The sequence below is a fragment of the Ambystoma mexicanum genome, chromosome 9 (assembly GCF_040938575.1).
Source record: "Ambystoma mexicanum isolate Mex_15411 chromosome 9, UKY_AmexF1_1, whole genome shotgun sequence".
Classification (NCBI taxonomy): Eukaryota; Metazoa; Chordata; class Amphibia; order Caudata; family Ambystomatidae; genus Ambystoma; species Ambystoma mexicanum.
In genome coordinates, this window is record NC_090931.1 from 1,222,193,097 (window position 1) to 1,222,208,571 (window position 15,475).

Genomic DNA, 15,475 nt, shown 5'->3' on the forward strand with positions numbered 1-15,475 from the left:
GGCACTAGGCCCCAATCCACCTAAAGGGCAGCACACTTAAGTAACAAGGAACTATTCTACTGTTGCCCTTACATGTTTTTATTGTGTGTTCTGCACCTTGCTACTTACCTTTATGGCACTGGTTTTGAATCTAATGCTTTTCTCACAAGAGAACATTTATATTATAGTATTGTGACAATACTTACACCTTGGAGTTAATTGCTTATTGTTTATTATAAAAGCCCAATAAATTATTGCCTATTTGTGTACTTACCTGTCCAGCAAGTTATTTGGAGCGCTCTGTGCGTCTCATTGTAGCCCAGTCACACCCCCCCCTGAGTAAGCCATGCCGCTCTACCTAACTTGATTGAGTTTGGCTGGACTTCAGTGTCATTCCTGTCCACCATAACAGGGTGGCCTCCCAAAATCCAGACTTTCGTTATATTTTGAAAATGTATCTGCTAAGGTGTTTAATTTCCGTGTTAGTTTTGTTCACATTTCCTACTCATGATTTACATTTACAACCTACTGAACATCGGTGGTAAGCGCCTAGACAAACTAAGGCAAGCATGGTCTCCCCAAATGGAACATAGGCTATGAAGATCCAATTTAACCGTGGCATTTCATACCTAAGAAACTCTAAGCCACAACAGCATGGCTATTCCAAATCCTAAATGAGCACAAAAGAATGACAAGATAAGTAAATGAAACTTAAAAAGCATGACTTTTTATGATGCACTAATATGGAGATACAATTGATGTAAAAAATGCCCATATAAACATTCAGGCCGCAATTTGCACACGGCACTAGTGTCAGAATCTTGGCGATAAAGAAATGGTGTGCTGTGCATGTAGAGTATTAAGGGGGTCGAGTGGCCGTCTAGTAACTTGCAACTTGACATTTTTACCCATGTACACTGCAGGATTGCAATTATATTAATCGGAGAATCAAACTAGTTAGGGTAACTAACATTAGCCTGGTAGCGTATTGTTGGATGCTAAAGCTCGACCAATACAGCGGCATTACATAAAAGTGAAACACAAATTGGCTTGCAGTTACATTTAACCTCTTAAAACCCTTTGGTCAACTAAAAACGACAACGGCAAAACCAACCGCTTCTCTGATAGCCCTACCGGGCTCCCTCCTCCTGCACTAGCCTTTCTGCCCGGCACTCTCTTCCCCCGGGCTCTGTCCACCTGGGCACTCTTAATCTGCTGGCACCCCCCACCACCACCCCCATTACCTGCATGATACGAGTCACAAGGCCTAGTAGGACCGTTTCCTTTTTGTCATCCTTATCCCCCACCCTCGTCTTGCAAAACATTGTGTATAGGATCATTACAAAAACCCAATAAATAAATGTGGTGATCATAATCGAACTTCTAGGGTCAGCCCAATTGTTTAAGGTTTAGTGTGCAATTTCACATTTTATGCATGAACTGGGGTGAATTAACTCAACGTGGACAATTTGACTGCAGATTATTTTTTTAAGGTGAGCCAAGTGCCTATATATCTGGCGAGTCAGGTGAAGCCCAAGCTGAATTTCGCATGCAGCAGACATACTCCTGGGTTGAGTGAGTTGCGGTAAAGACTAAAGTTAAGAAATATAAAATATTGGACAAAGCACCCAGTTAGAAGCAAAGCAATTCCGTATTACCGTAATAGGACAAAATGACCACTTTCAAAATGAACAGGTTGCACTGCTGGGCCAAGTGACAAGGGTATAAACATATTTGTGTGGTGTACATTTGACCTTTATCCATGGCTTTAGAAATTATCAAGTGTTCTTGGTATTCAGCATCAACATAAGTTTTGTTTGTACTGAAACCAGAGCACTCTACAACTTAAAGCAAGGGAATGAAGGCCCAGTAGAAAAATACTATGAAAGCAAGCAACAATTTATTGAAATTTTTAAAAAGTTGCAAATAAACTTTAAAAACATCCTTTTTACATTAAATATAGGTCTACTCCATGGAATATTGCCATTTCACAAGGCAAACTTTTGTACAAGAGGAACTATTCAGTCAAAATGACTGAATGATTTATACAATTTCACAAATCAAAAAACAGACTTCGAGGGTTTGCTACCAACACAGGGTACAATCAAACTAAGTAATATAGAATTATAGATAATTCGCAATTTTTGGATAGCCAGGCAAGTAACAGACATTTGAAACAAAGTAAGCCACTTGTTTTCGATATCTGTATACAACCAATATTAAGACACCTTCAGACAGACATAAAATGTACACTAGTGGTTTAATAGTTTACTGATTTTTCTGAACTTGTGAAACACAAAACTGTAAACTCTTGATTTCATAACCTAGAATCACAAGTACAATGCACATATCATTGATAACTATTTTTATTGTTGGAATAAGGAAATGGTTATTTTGAAGACTGCATTCACCTAGAAAAAGTAATATGGCATTACACAGTACATTTTTTTGTTTTTCCATTTTTTTTAACCTTCAGAACTCAGACATTCTGAAATTGTAATGGAAACAGTGATCCCCGTTTACTATTAAAAATAACTTGGTGTTAACTTAAAAAAAACAACTTACTAATTAAACTAAGTTTTCTTTTTACAAATGTCAATTTAGATCACGTATTAATCTATATAACCATTATTGGTAGCTTCTAAGTTACTGCATCAAGCCAATACACATTTAAATGCACTTCACAGCAACAGATTATGTAAACTTATTTTTTATTCCTTTTTTTACTTCTGGAATGGGGACAAGGTAGTAGCCACTACAGATAGCCAATGCAAAGAATCCTACCACCTAGATTCGATGTGCTGTAAATAACCTTAAATGGCCCTGATGTAATCTGCAGTGGCGTCCCTTTCAATGGTTCCCAATAAGGCCTACACAGTCGAGATAAACATGACAAAACCACCATTGCTTAGGTTAGCGTTGGACTCAAATATAAAATAAAGTTACTTTGTATATGTATAGTTTGTTACTTACGAGCAGCTCCAAACCTGAGTATTTTATGGTATAGTTTAAACATACAAAAACGTATGTACATTTTTCTCCACTTTCTTGTAAACAGTTGTCAGTATATTCTGTTTTATCCCTTTATCAGTGAAACATGCAAATCATACATACAGTATAAATACACAAAAACAATCATTCATAGGCTAAGCAACAAAACGTTTGTGCTTGCACTACTCAAAATTATAAATAATCAATGCTTGAGCATCCTATACACCTAGAAGCAGCCGTGTAGTATTACGGTTTCAGCTGCAATGGCAGAAATACTGAGTTATTTCGCACCTTTCATGCTATTACAGTATTTTAATACTATCAAATGTGGAGATTAAGACTTATTTACTATAACCTCTCGAGAGTGAAGGATAAAGCAGCACTTACGTGTGAACAATGGCGCAGCTATTGCCATGACCATTGCTCCAAAAAGTATCCCATACTTACAATTCTTAAATTAAAAAGGAAAAATAACCCAACAACTGATCACATGTTCATTCCTTGGGCATTTAACAGCGAATCCAGCATGTCGAATGTGTCTTTGTAGTCCATATGCTGGCTGTTTGCACTGTACTCATGATTGCCATCAGGGCCGTTGGTCTCCACTGGCTTCTTGTCCAGTTTCACGAGGGTGCTGAGATGTCCGTAGCCCACCTGGTATGTGACAGGGGGAGGAGGGGGTAAGGGAAGGTTAAGAACAGAGTTGTGAGATGATATATACTGCTTAACAGAGGAAGAACTAGATGAACTACCTGTACTTTTGGAACTTTTGCTCATTTTGGAGTGGTGGTTGTGAGATGCGTCATTGCTATGCAACCTCTTTCTCGAACTGGAACTTGATGAAATGCCATCGTTAATCAGGCCAACAGGACTCCTTAAAACCGTTGAAGGTATTCCATCCATACCATATTTGCTGCTACTTCCACCGCCATGCGAATGGGAATGCTTGTGGCTGCTACTGTGGTGGCGGTTTGAAGAATGTTCCCTGTGCTTATCTTTCAGTTCTTTGCCAAAATGTGGACTAGAGTGTTTGCTTTTTCCACTTCCTTCATCAGACGAGCTATGCCTTTCAGAGGAAGAAACTTTTATTTTCATTTTTAATTCATCTTTACTACTGTTCTTTTCATTTGGTATAATTGGTATACGCAGTTTCAGCGACTCAGATTTATCTTTTTTGTCAGCTATATGCCTGTCAGTCTTTTCAGTATTTGGAAGAGGGATTTTCATTTTAATAGGTGAAGATGAAGACCCGCTACAGGCTGACTGAGCCAGGCTGTGTTTCCTGTGCTGCTGTTCCACATGACCAGTTACATGGTGTTCCCGGACATCATCAACCGTTTCTTGTTTTCGTTTTTCTCTATATTTGTCCAAGGACATTTTATGAGGAATGGCTGAAGGAGCAGTCAATTGTACGTGGTGTTTGCCATTTCCAGTCTTGTGTGGATGTTCCTGCTTCACAGAGTGCTCAGACCCCTTGTCAGGTCGAAGCTGTATACCAGGATGCAACTGCACAGACGGTACTTGTGAAAAGTTTATATTATATTGATTTCCAGATGATGTATTTTCGTGTTTCATAGAATAAATCTGATCTGTCCTCGTTTGTTCTTTATGTTGAGGCCACTCCTGATGGGAGGATACATTATAGGAGGTATTGGGCATTCCTGTAGCCAATAATGCCAAATGTTCAGGCGTTCGACTAGGCTGTACGGGAATACTTCCAGAGTTCAGGGATACCGGTGCAGGGAATGATGTAGATGCTTTCTGAAAACTTGAGTTCGCGGACACACCACCAACAGTATCGATCAAAATTGAATTCTGGGTCATGGATGGCCCAAGAAGCGAATTGTCAACCACTTGTCCGTCTCCTTTCGGCTTCTTTGCAGCCTGACTAGCCTAGAAATGCAAGAAAAATATTAAGACAGCATGTTCCAAATAATGCTATAAAAATAAGAACTAGGTTAAGTGGCGCCATTATAAAATACTAACTTTTTGAAATAATTTCAAATGCATGAGCTGTTCTACTCTACAAATATTAAAACCATGTTTATCCCATAACGAATTGTCAGTACAAATGTTAAACCGAATCTGCAGTACATGTTGTATAGGATGGCATATCACTATTCTGCCAAATGTGCATTTGTCGAACGGTTGTGGGGAACTGGACAATGTTGGCAGGCAAATACATTTTCAAGACATACTTTCTTTCCATCACTACTATGATCAGTTACACTAATATACTTTGGGAATCTTTACTCGATCGCTAGCGTTTGTTTTTTTTATACTAATTCTCTACTTTGCCTATCCATCTTTGCCTAAAATTGTTTATTTTTTTACTTTTCTGAAGTTTAGTTTATTATTTGATAATGCGCTCAAAACCCTGGGGTAGCTGGGCGCAGCGGTTACAAGAATATTTAAGCTTGGTTACATACAGTGAATGCATTACATGTTATTACAGTCTTAACAGTACAAGTATACGAGCTGAGTACATCAGATCACACTAGTCTAGTTTCAAGGTAGTCCAGCTTTCAAATTATTTACATGCAGAAATCCAGTGTCTAGTGCCGGGGAACAATTTGGTGTCTTTAGACCAGAGCCAAGTTTTCACTTTACATCTGAATCTAGAGTAGGGCTGGTCATCTCTTAGTGCAGAAGGGAGTGCGTTCCAGGTACAGGCAGCTCTAACCGGGAAACTAGCACCGCCCGATTTTGTGAGTCTGAATCTGTGGGTCTCGCAGAAGATGGTTAGAGGCTCTGGTGTGGTGGCTGGTAGATTTTCTGGTCAGTCTAGCCGAGATATATGGTGGCGCGGTATTGTTCAGTCCTTTGTAGGTGATAGAGAGCGTCTCGAGTATTCTGTCACAAATTTTTAGCCAGTGGTGGTCTTTCCCGATGTTAGATATATGCTCTCTTCGGGGTATGTCCAAGGCAGCTCTAAGAGCATTGTTCTGTAGTATTTGCATTTTGTTTATGATGATTTTATTGGCGCCTGCATATAGGGCGTTGCAATCTAATTTAGACATTATTAAGGCGTTGGCTAGCGTGATAGTTTTGGAAAGGTAGGGTCTACAGGCCCTGATCACTTTGCAGGTGTAGGCTGTGGATGAGGCCAGAGAGTTGACTTGTTTTTTGAGAGAAAGTGGGGAATCAAGTTAGAAACCTGGTTACCACCTTGATTATGTTGCCATCTATATTAAAGGCTGTGTAGCTAGGGCTGAGTTTTTTGAGGTTGGAGTCGGAGCCCAGGATCAGTATCTGTTTTGTCGTCATTCAGGCATAGGCCATGGGAGGCCATCCATGCCTGAATGAGAAGGTAAATCTTTTTCACTCGAGTGGAGTCTGTGACAAAGTTGCCAGATAGTGGTATGAGGATCTGCGTGCCGTCCTCGTAATTTGTATAAGTTACCCCCAATCTGTCAAGTTTGTCAAAGAGTGGATATTGTACATTGTGGGAGACACATGAACCTTGTGGAACGCCACAGGTGATATGTATTGGGTCCGCTGAAGCTAAGGGGAGAACACTCATCGCACGGTTGGCTAGGAAGGATTGTACCCAGGCTATAGTTTTCCTTGAGAAATGGGCGGCAGAAGCTAGATGCTTACATAACACTGCATGGTCAACGAGGTCGAAGGCCGCCGATAAATCGAGGAGGAAACATCACCCATGAACATTTCATCCATTAGGGTGCATTCAGGAGGACTAGCATTTGCCGTACTTGGCTAATCTTCACCCTATATCCGCATTTCACTTGGACAACAATTTTTTCTCAACTTGGCCATTCCTGGACTCCATGACCGACTACCATTATTGCAAATCATGTGTGTGTTTGGTCTAAAAAATTAAACCTGTTCCCTTACAAAAAAAATACTCCACACTTCATGGACATATATTGGACATATATTGGTTCAATCACACAGCCACATAAGAACACTATTTGTGCATCTTCTTAACTGCCTTCAAGTGAATAATCGCACCTCTTACAGACACCACTGAATTTACTCTGCATTTCTTTCAACTGTCGATCCAGAATACATGTTTGGCAGAATGAACATGCTCAATCCTCACATCTTTGTTTAAAACCGCACCGCACTTCTGCTGCACTCCCTGTTTGCATCATTTTACCTCTACTATCCTCCCTTCACTACAGACTACTACTGTGTGGATACCCCAGCGAGGGCACAATACTTCACTAAAGACAGACCGAAAATATTTTACCTAATGGAGAAGTGACCAAATTTATTTTACTGAAAATCGAAATGAACTTTATCCTTTTTTTTTTAATGCTGGGAGGGACCACCCATAGCGCCCCCTCCCCCTCCGTTACCACTCCCGATCCCTGACTTTTACACTTACCCCCATCTAGTATGCACTACACATCACTTTACCTACCATTGTTGGACAAATAAATTCGGTCACTTCTCACTGGGTAACAGTTCATTCAGTTAAATCTACGGTATCAGCTTTGCCCGTTACATAGGTGATTTGGCATGGACACAACTTTCATATATTGAAGTGAAAAACACTAAACAAACGACAGTCATTCAAATGTAAAACAATCAATGCTGGTACAGCGACATTGAAATGCAAGCATTCTGGGAACTAAACTGAGCCATATGCAGTTAAATGTTATAAATTAATGTTGACTTCATGGATATAACAAAGTACTTAATATTGTAACCTAGTGTTTAATGCAATTCACTGGGAGCGCAAGTGTTTCAAATAATTCATCCCTCAGCCACAAGTATAAAGTAAGAATTTTAAAAGCACTCATTTGGTTTTAAAAGCACACTCATTTGGTTTATTTGGTTTTAATACGATGCCGTAATCGCCAGCTTTATCTAGAACAGGATTGTAAAAAGATGCTAAATAGGCCATTTTACAAATGTGTAAAATAGGAAATGGTGGCCGTTTCGAAATATTTAATAATGCCCTTGACAACATTATTTTAACTCAATTGCAATAATAAAAACACTAACATTGACTTATTTACAAGTAGTAAATGTTGCAAGTCTTAACGGTTACATTACATGGTCTCTTTGGTTTACAGTGAGGTGGGATAGCTCAGGGGCAATGAGTTTGTCTTGCAAGCAAGACAACACAGGTTCTAATCCCGATCCTGCGCCTCGAAAATAATCTCTGGTATTAAGCGCATTATAAAAGAAATATAACGTCTCTTCCTTTTTATCTATTGTAATCCAGCCATCCCTTTTCTTCCTAGCGATTTATCCATCACACTCACTTTCCTTTAATCAATCTTTAAGCACTAGGTGCGCATGCAACTTAAAATATTTTTACAAATGGGAAATATCCAACAGCCAAGCTTATTTATGCAATAGTTCATAAGGCAGAGGGGGAATGCAGTTTGATTTATCATTTCCACTATTTAACGACCAAAGAAACCGAAACCTATTTTGGGGGGTTTTCCATATGTGTTTTAAGAGGAATTTACAAATCGTTTTTTCTGCTGCAGTACCTGTCCATTGTCGGTAGTTTCCCCGGCTTGCAGTTAGTAATGCATGGGCATCCTGTACAGCAAGCACCTGGTAATACGTTTGCAGTATGTTTAGGTCTTTAAGGTAACCTGTTTTGTGGCTTTTACAAAGCGTTTTTTCCTGCTGGTTCAACTTCTGGAGAGGACTGCCTTGGGGGTGTAGTCCTGAATTATTTCCGTTTCTTTTTCCTCTCTCCTCACATGTTGATAGCAACTGGCTGAGTGAGTTAGGGGTGCCTGTCCATAGTAGTTTCCCTGGCTTGCAGTTAGTAATCCATAGACCCCAGCCTGCTTTTCACTCCCTCCGATTGGCCTGTGTCCTTTGTCACATGACCAGCAACAACTCTTCACCAGCCCTCCCAGGGCAGCTCTCGAAGAAGCAGCTCCACTTCGTGTTTGCTCATGTTCGCCGGGGACACCCGACGCAGACAACCTACAGCGACGGAGAAGGTAAATGTGGAGTGGGTGAGGAATACAGCCATTACTCTACCACTGAAAACCCCCACCACTCTTGGTTATCTAGTCTAATTGCATAACGTAGCCATTTGGCACTCGGTCCAAGTGTGTGAAATCGCTATACTCTAGATGGAGCCTAAATTACGCACGTTGGCCATACTTCACACCCATGTAGGTATAGCTGTATATTCACCTGCTGCGTTGAGATATAACTGCGCTGCACCCCATATTTAGCCATTGTGTTCCGAACCAGCTATTTTGTGTTAAACGTTTCCATAACTAGCCATCGTAAGGGAATACGGGTGGGAAGCACAACCATTACTGTTCTCCAGAAACCCAGCCCAATGACTGGCTGGACCGAGTGGGGCTTGAGTCAGCCCTTTTTGGCCAAGGCGACTAAGTCCTTCTGCATCGGGATCCCTGATCTCACTGCGGGACGTAGTGCGAGGACTTCGGCGTGGACCCCCTCTGATGGTTGCTCGACCCAAGTACTCTGCCAGCCCTGCAAGAGTTCATGGAAAGCCTTGGCTGATGACGGTGTGTCGGGTCCTCCAACTCATCTGTGTTCACCTGAGGGTCCAGTACCGGTGGAGAGGTGCTAGGAGCCGAAGGCTGCGGTGTGGAGACCGGAGCCTGAAGCAGAGGCTGGTACGGAACCACCTGCACAATCGGTAGGGCCGAAGTGAGCATCAGAGGCTGAACAGGGGTGCCTGAACTGGGGCACCAGAGCCATTGGCGGAAGCACGTCCCTGAGGATGACCCCCATCCGAGGAGTTTTCATGAGCCCGAGGAACCTTTCAAATAATCTGTCCTCACTGACTGGGTAGCGGGCTGCCGCTGGAGCCGTTGCGTACCCTGCCAATATAGATGCAGCGGAAACCTGCTTTGCGCAAAGGACGGGTAGGCTGAAGGCCACATACCTGGTTCATAAGTCCCACCTTGACACACGTTCCTCCACCTGCTCCCTGTCGTGGTGCGGTTATCGGGCAGATGTCAGAAATTTCTGGCACGACTGCCATTTTGTTGAGCTTGAGGCCTGCCCCTGTTCCTCCGGACGAGGCATTTCACCCTCTGCCGGTAGAACTGCGTAAAAGGTGCCCCCCCTCGGACATGTTCCCGGCATTAGGGCGTGGCCCCTCGGGTAACAACGATGTAAGGAACAAGTAATTGTTCTCCAGCATGAGTCTGGCATCGATTCACATGCTCATGAATATTCCCTATCAGGCTGGGAATCCCTGGGAAAAGAAAAAATCAGTTTAACTTCTGAACTGTATCACTGGACTCTGGGTCATACTGCCCGCAGCCAATGAGTGCCCTCTACCTAAGCCCCTCCTGTGGCAGCCAGCTTCAGATTTGGTAGCATGTAAAGTGGCAGTAGGATCAAGAGACGAGCCGCAGAGGGGTAGGCGGGAGGGTTTGCATGCTAGACCCTTGCTAGAGAACAACAGTTACAGGTAAGTAACTGTTCCTTCTCCAGCATGGGGGGTCTGGCATGGATTCACATGCTCATGAATAAAGAATACACAGCAGTACACACATGCACAACCACGGGAGGTGGCAAAGCTCAACATTAAGCATCTCAACATGAAGCATCTCTTAGCTCCTCACCAGGCTCGCCTTCAAGCAAACAGGTTGCGCAGCACTGCTTGGCCGACTTGTGACAGTGTGCATCGACCTCCAGGTAGCAGCCCTGCAGATATCAAGCAGAGGCACGTCAGACGGGAACGCCGTCGTTGCAGCAATCTCTCTGATCGAGTGGGCTCGGACGGCCAGGCAATGGTCGGTTTGCCAACCAGTGACAATGGGTGATGCAGCCGAGAGCCACCTGGAATTGGAAGCCTTGGAGAGGACCTTTGCATGGTTCACAGGGCCGAAGTTCACAAAAAGTTGTGACGTCTTCCGGAAGCTCTTCGTCCGGTCCACAGAACTCCAAAGCTCTAGCCACATCCAGTGAGTGCAAAGTCCTCTCGGCCGGCGACGAAGGTGTTGGGAAGAATACAGGTAACAACAAGCGCTTAATTAGATGGAAGTCCGACGGCACCTTGGGCATGAAGGAGGGGTGCACCCATAGCACCACCCTCGTCTCGTAGAATGTCAAATAAGGTGGTTTACAAGAGAGGGTCCGGATCTTTCCCACTCGTGCGGAAGTGATGGGCACAAGAAAAGCTGTTTTCCACGGCAAAAGTTTCTGTGGTGCCGAATGCATTTGCTCAAACGGAGGACCCATGCACCTAGTCAGCACCACATTGACCTCCCAGGCCGGGGCCTTCACCGACGGAGCGAGCAAATTAGTCCTTTGACTCCTTGACCAATCGATGCAACCATAAGGATGATCGTCCAGGAGATCTGGTGTAGCGGGAGATAGCCGCCAGATGACCTTTGATGGAAGCATGGCCAGACCTGCCTTGGCCAAAGATAACAAATACGGAAGCACCTGCGGAGCAGTGACTCAGAGGGTCGATCTTCTGAGTACGGCACCAAACAGCAAACCTCTTCCACTTGTCCCATAGCATATGAGAGTAGACAAAGCTCTGACCGCCAAACACTAGTGCTGCAGGAGCCAGGCCTTCAGGTTCAGCGATCCTGGGTCGTGGTGCAGAATCGTGCCTCCTTCCCTCGCGAGAAGATCTGCGACTGCCGGGAGGACGCCGACATGTCCAGAAGGTCCGGGTACCATATATGCCTCGGCCACGCCGGTGCAACGAGGATCAGCCTGCACCATAGTCGAAGCAGCAACGGAAATGGAGGGAACGCATACAGTAACAGGCCGTCCCAGGGGGAAAGAGAATGCATTCCCCCCATGCTCCCCGGCAGAGGAAGCCTGCCGGCAAACCACGGCACTTGTTTGTCGCTGGCGCAAACAAATCTATCTGGAGATTACCCCATCTGCGGAACAGGTGATCCACTTGGTCCTGCCGAAGTTCCCACTTGCCGAAGTTCCCACTTGTGGCACGAGCGCAGCTCCCTGCTGAGAGTCGAGGAAGGTGTTCTTTACTCCTGCCATATGAAAAGGGATGAGGAACATCCCCTTGGCTAGGCCCTTTGCCATAGGATCTGCCCCTCTTTGGAGAGCGCCTGGGATCTGGTTCCTCCCCTGCATCCGGATGTAGATCATCACAGTGGTGTTATCCTTGAAGACCTGTACCACCTTGCCCTGTAGGGACGGGAGAAAAGACTTGAGGGTCCAAAACACTGCGCGTAGCTCCAACACGATGTGCAATGTCTTCTATGGTAGCCAGACGCCTCTTGCATGAACATTTCAGGTGTGCGATCCCCATCCTTCCAGGGAGGCGTCTGTCGTGACTGTCTCCTGATGAGGTGGGGTCTGGAAATCCACGCCTGCGGACAGATGTGTGCGCACTCCCCACCACCGTATCGCTCAATGGCAACTCTTGTCGAGTGATCTTGTCCTCGAAGCTTCCAGACACTTGTATCCAACGGGCGTCGAGGAACTCCTGCAGCGGACGTGACCATAACCTGCACAGCCGAACGAGGTGTATGCATGACGACATCATGCGGAGTAGCGACTTGATGGACCTTACCCATGCGACCTTCAGGGCCAACAGCCGTCATACCTTGCCCAAGATGGCTGCTATCCTCTTGTCCGACAGACGCCAGGCACGGCACTGTGTTGAGTCGGGATCCCAGAAATCGTGTCCTGCAATGTAATCAAGCAGGACTTTGCATAGTTCACCGAGAACCCCAGATCCGTCAGGAGTTGGACAGTCTTCGCTGTGTTTTCGACGGCGATGTCCTTTGGGCTTGCCCGAATGAGCAAGTCAAGCAGGTAAGGGTGCACGTGGATCCCTCTTAAGCGCAGCTGCGCCGCCACCAGCGCTAGGCACTTGGTGAACACTCTTGGCACTGACTTTAGTCCGAAGGGAAGGGCCTTGAACTGGTAGTGATGTCCTTGAACCACGAAGCGCAGATACTTGCGGTGGCCCTTGTTTATGGGGGATGTGAAAATAGGCATCTTCCAAGTCCAGCGACGACAGAAAATCCCCCTCGTCCAGCTGTCCTAGCACGTGCTGAAGAGTCACCATCTGAAACTTTTGAGACTTGATGTACTTGTTAAGGCGGTGGAGGTCCAGGATGGGCCTCCAACCGCCAGTCTTTTTGACAAGGAAGTTACAAGAGTACACTCCAGAGCCCCGGAGCCTCTTTGGGATGAGCTATTGCACCCATTCTTAGCATGGCCCGCTTCTCCAGCAGCAGCTGACGGATGTTATTTTCCTGACGGGCCACCAGTGGCCTACAGGGACACTTGGGTGTGTCCGTGGGCGAGAGCGTCCAGCACCCAACGGTCGGTGAGATGGTCTTCCACACGCTCATGAAGTTCACCAGCCGGCATCTCACTGGGGTGCACAGGTGGGGGCCGACGTCACGGCCGACAACGTCCTCCTCTGAAAGCCTTGGACGAATGGGGAGACTTGCCTCCCAAGGACCGAAAGGACAGCTGTTGCTGCTGAAGCATGCCCAGGGCACGTGCCTTGATGGCTTGCAGAGACTCCTACAGCCTTCCCAAATAGATTGTTCAAAACCCTCGTCGACACCCTATCGAAAATTGGTGGCCTTGAGCCAGCCATGATGTCGGCAAAGGCTGTGGGCCACCTGGCAGAACCCCACATCAGCGATGTCCATGGCCACCGTGATGGCGTGGTCCAACGCCACCTCACCTTCTTGCAGAATTTCCAACACCCCTGAAGTCATGTCGTCAGGGTGGAAGTCCAGGATGGGAGCGATTTTGAACCACAGTTCCCGGTTGTAACGCGCTACGATAGCAAGGGCATTGGCGGCCTTGATGGTCATCGCTGCAAAGTAGATGACACATCGTCATATGGCATCCAACTTCTTCCCCTCGCTGTCCGGTGGGGTGGACGTTGCTGTGGAAGAAGCGCCCGATCACTTCTTTTGGACCGCTGCTGAGACCACAGAGTCCGGCGACAGTTGGGGCTTCAAGCACTTGGGCACAGAGTCCGGAACCCTGTACTACTTCTCAAGGCGATCCCTCTTCACTGGGGTCGTAGAAGAGTTCTTCATGAGGGACAGGCCCTTGATCCAATATCATCCAAGAGTGGGAACGAAAGGATGATCTTTCTGTTCGCCTCGATGATACAAGAAGACCTCCTCCTCCTCAGGTTCGAGCTGGAAGAACTCCGAAAGTCTGGAGATCAACACGTGGAAAAAGCCCATCTTGTCTGGCTGGGAGGATCTGTGAGGCAGCGATGGTAGGTCCCCCCTTGCCAGGGGTGGCAAGGAGGCAGTGGGTGCCTCTTCCTCTTCTTGGCCGAGGGTTCCCCCCATCGCCAGAGGGTCGGCCGTCACAGGCACTGCGGGAGGGACTGCTGGCGCAATAGGCATCCTCATCGTTATCTTGGAGACCAGAGTATGCAGCGTAGGCAGAATATCCCCAGAGAGGTCTCTAGGCGGCAGCCGAGGTGGCATAGGAAGCTGGGGCGCAGGCAGAGGGCCCAGGCCCTCGTTGGCCTAAGGCTCTCCGTCGCCTCCCTCGATGGTATCCTGTTCGACACCCTTGCTGTAGGGGCCGATCCAGACGTTCTCCTCAAAAGGAAAGATCAGTGTCCTGGAGGACCTTCACGCCCCTCCTTCACGTCCAAACGGGACAGTCTTTGGGAGATGACCGGCATGTTCTTCTCCAGGGTCTTCTCTATGGGCCAAAAGGAAGAGGGACATTATTGCCCGATGGGGTGCGCCCTACAGATCTGCCTCTGGCCTTCGCGAGGGACACCACCACCACCTCGATGGATGTACCTGGCCTTCATGGTCAGGACTGGTCCCTTGTCCTGCTCTGCCTTCTCCTTAGGGCGAGGGTCCGAGCCTCGGTCCCCCTCGGCCTTCTCTGGGAGGTTGGCTCGGACTTCTTCATTGCCTCTGGGGCCATCTTGAGTTTGCCCGGATGGTACGACTTCCTCTTGGAGGACTATCCGGAGCGCTGACTGGTGACTTCCCGGGCCACCGAGACCGCTGCAACGGCACTCCCGGTTGACAGTGGACTTGCGGTGCTTAGCCCTTTGTTGGACTCCAGCGGAAGGGGAACCCTCAAAGCACGCTCAGCATTCCCGGATCTGGGGGAGGCATGCTCCTGGGAACCCCCCCCCCCCCAGTGCAGAGGCCTTGGCCTGTAGTCATTCCCTCAGCCGCCTACGCCGATCCTTCATCGTGCGAGTCGAGAGCTCACGGCAAAACACAATCATCCTCCTTCTGTGTCGGGTACAGGCAGTAAAGGCATTGGGAATCTTTATCGTCCATATAAACATTTTGCAGACAGTACAGAGCTTGAAAAGAGGGGGAATCATTCTCGTCTGCCATGATCCACGCGGCGTAGGCCTTGAAGAATCTTCTGGGGGCCTTGCCAAAAACTGTTCCAAAAAGCGAAAAACGCAGTAAAAGCTCGAGAGCGAAGCACAAGGACTCCAACACTTGAACGTGCTGTACAAATCTGAAGATGGCTGTCAGAGGGGCTTAGGTAGAGGGCAGTCATTGGCTGGGGGCAGCATGAACCAGAGCTCAGTGATTGGTTGTAAGGAGTAAGTTCAGAA

The 15,475-nt window shown here is 46.5% G+C and overlaps 1 protein-coding gene across 4 annotated transcripts in view; it reads right to left on the bottom strand.

The window, feature by feature from the left end:
* Nucleotides 1–2,220: 2,220 nt before the first annotated feature.
* Nucleotides 2,221–15,475, bottom strand: part of CCNT2 (cyclin T2) — an 89,938-nt gene continuing 76,683 nt past the window's right edge. For 3 of the 4 annotated variants that reach the window (XM_069616563.1, XM_069616566.1, XM_069616565.1), the window contains exon 9: nucleotides 2,221–4,863. In XM_069616563.1, the coding sequence (XP_069472664.1) occupies nucleotides 3,457–4,863 (1,407 nt within the window). In that variant the 3' untranslated portion in view covers nucleotides 2,221–3,456. The remainder of the gene's footprint in view (nucleotides 4,864–15,475) is intronic. The other variant, XM_069616564.1, reaches the window with a different exon arrangement.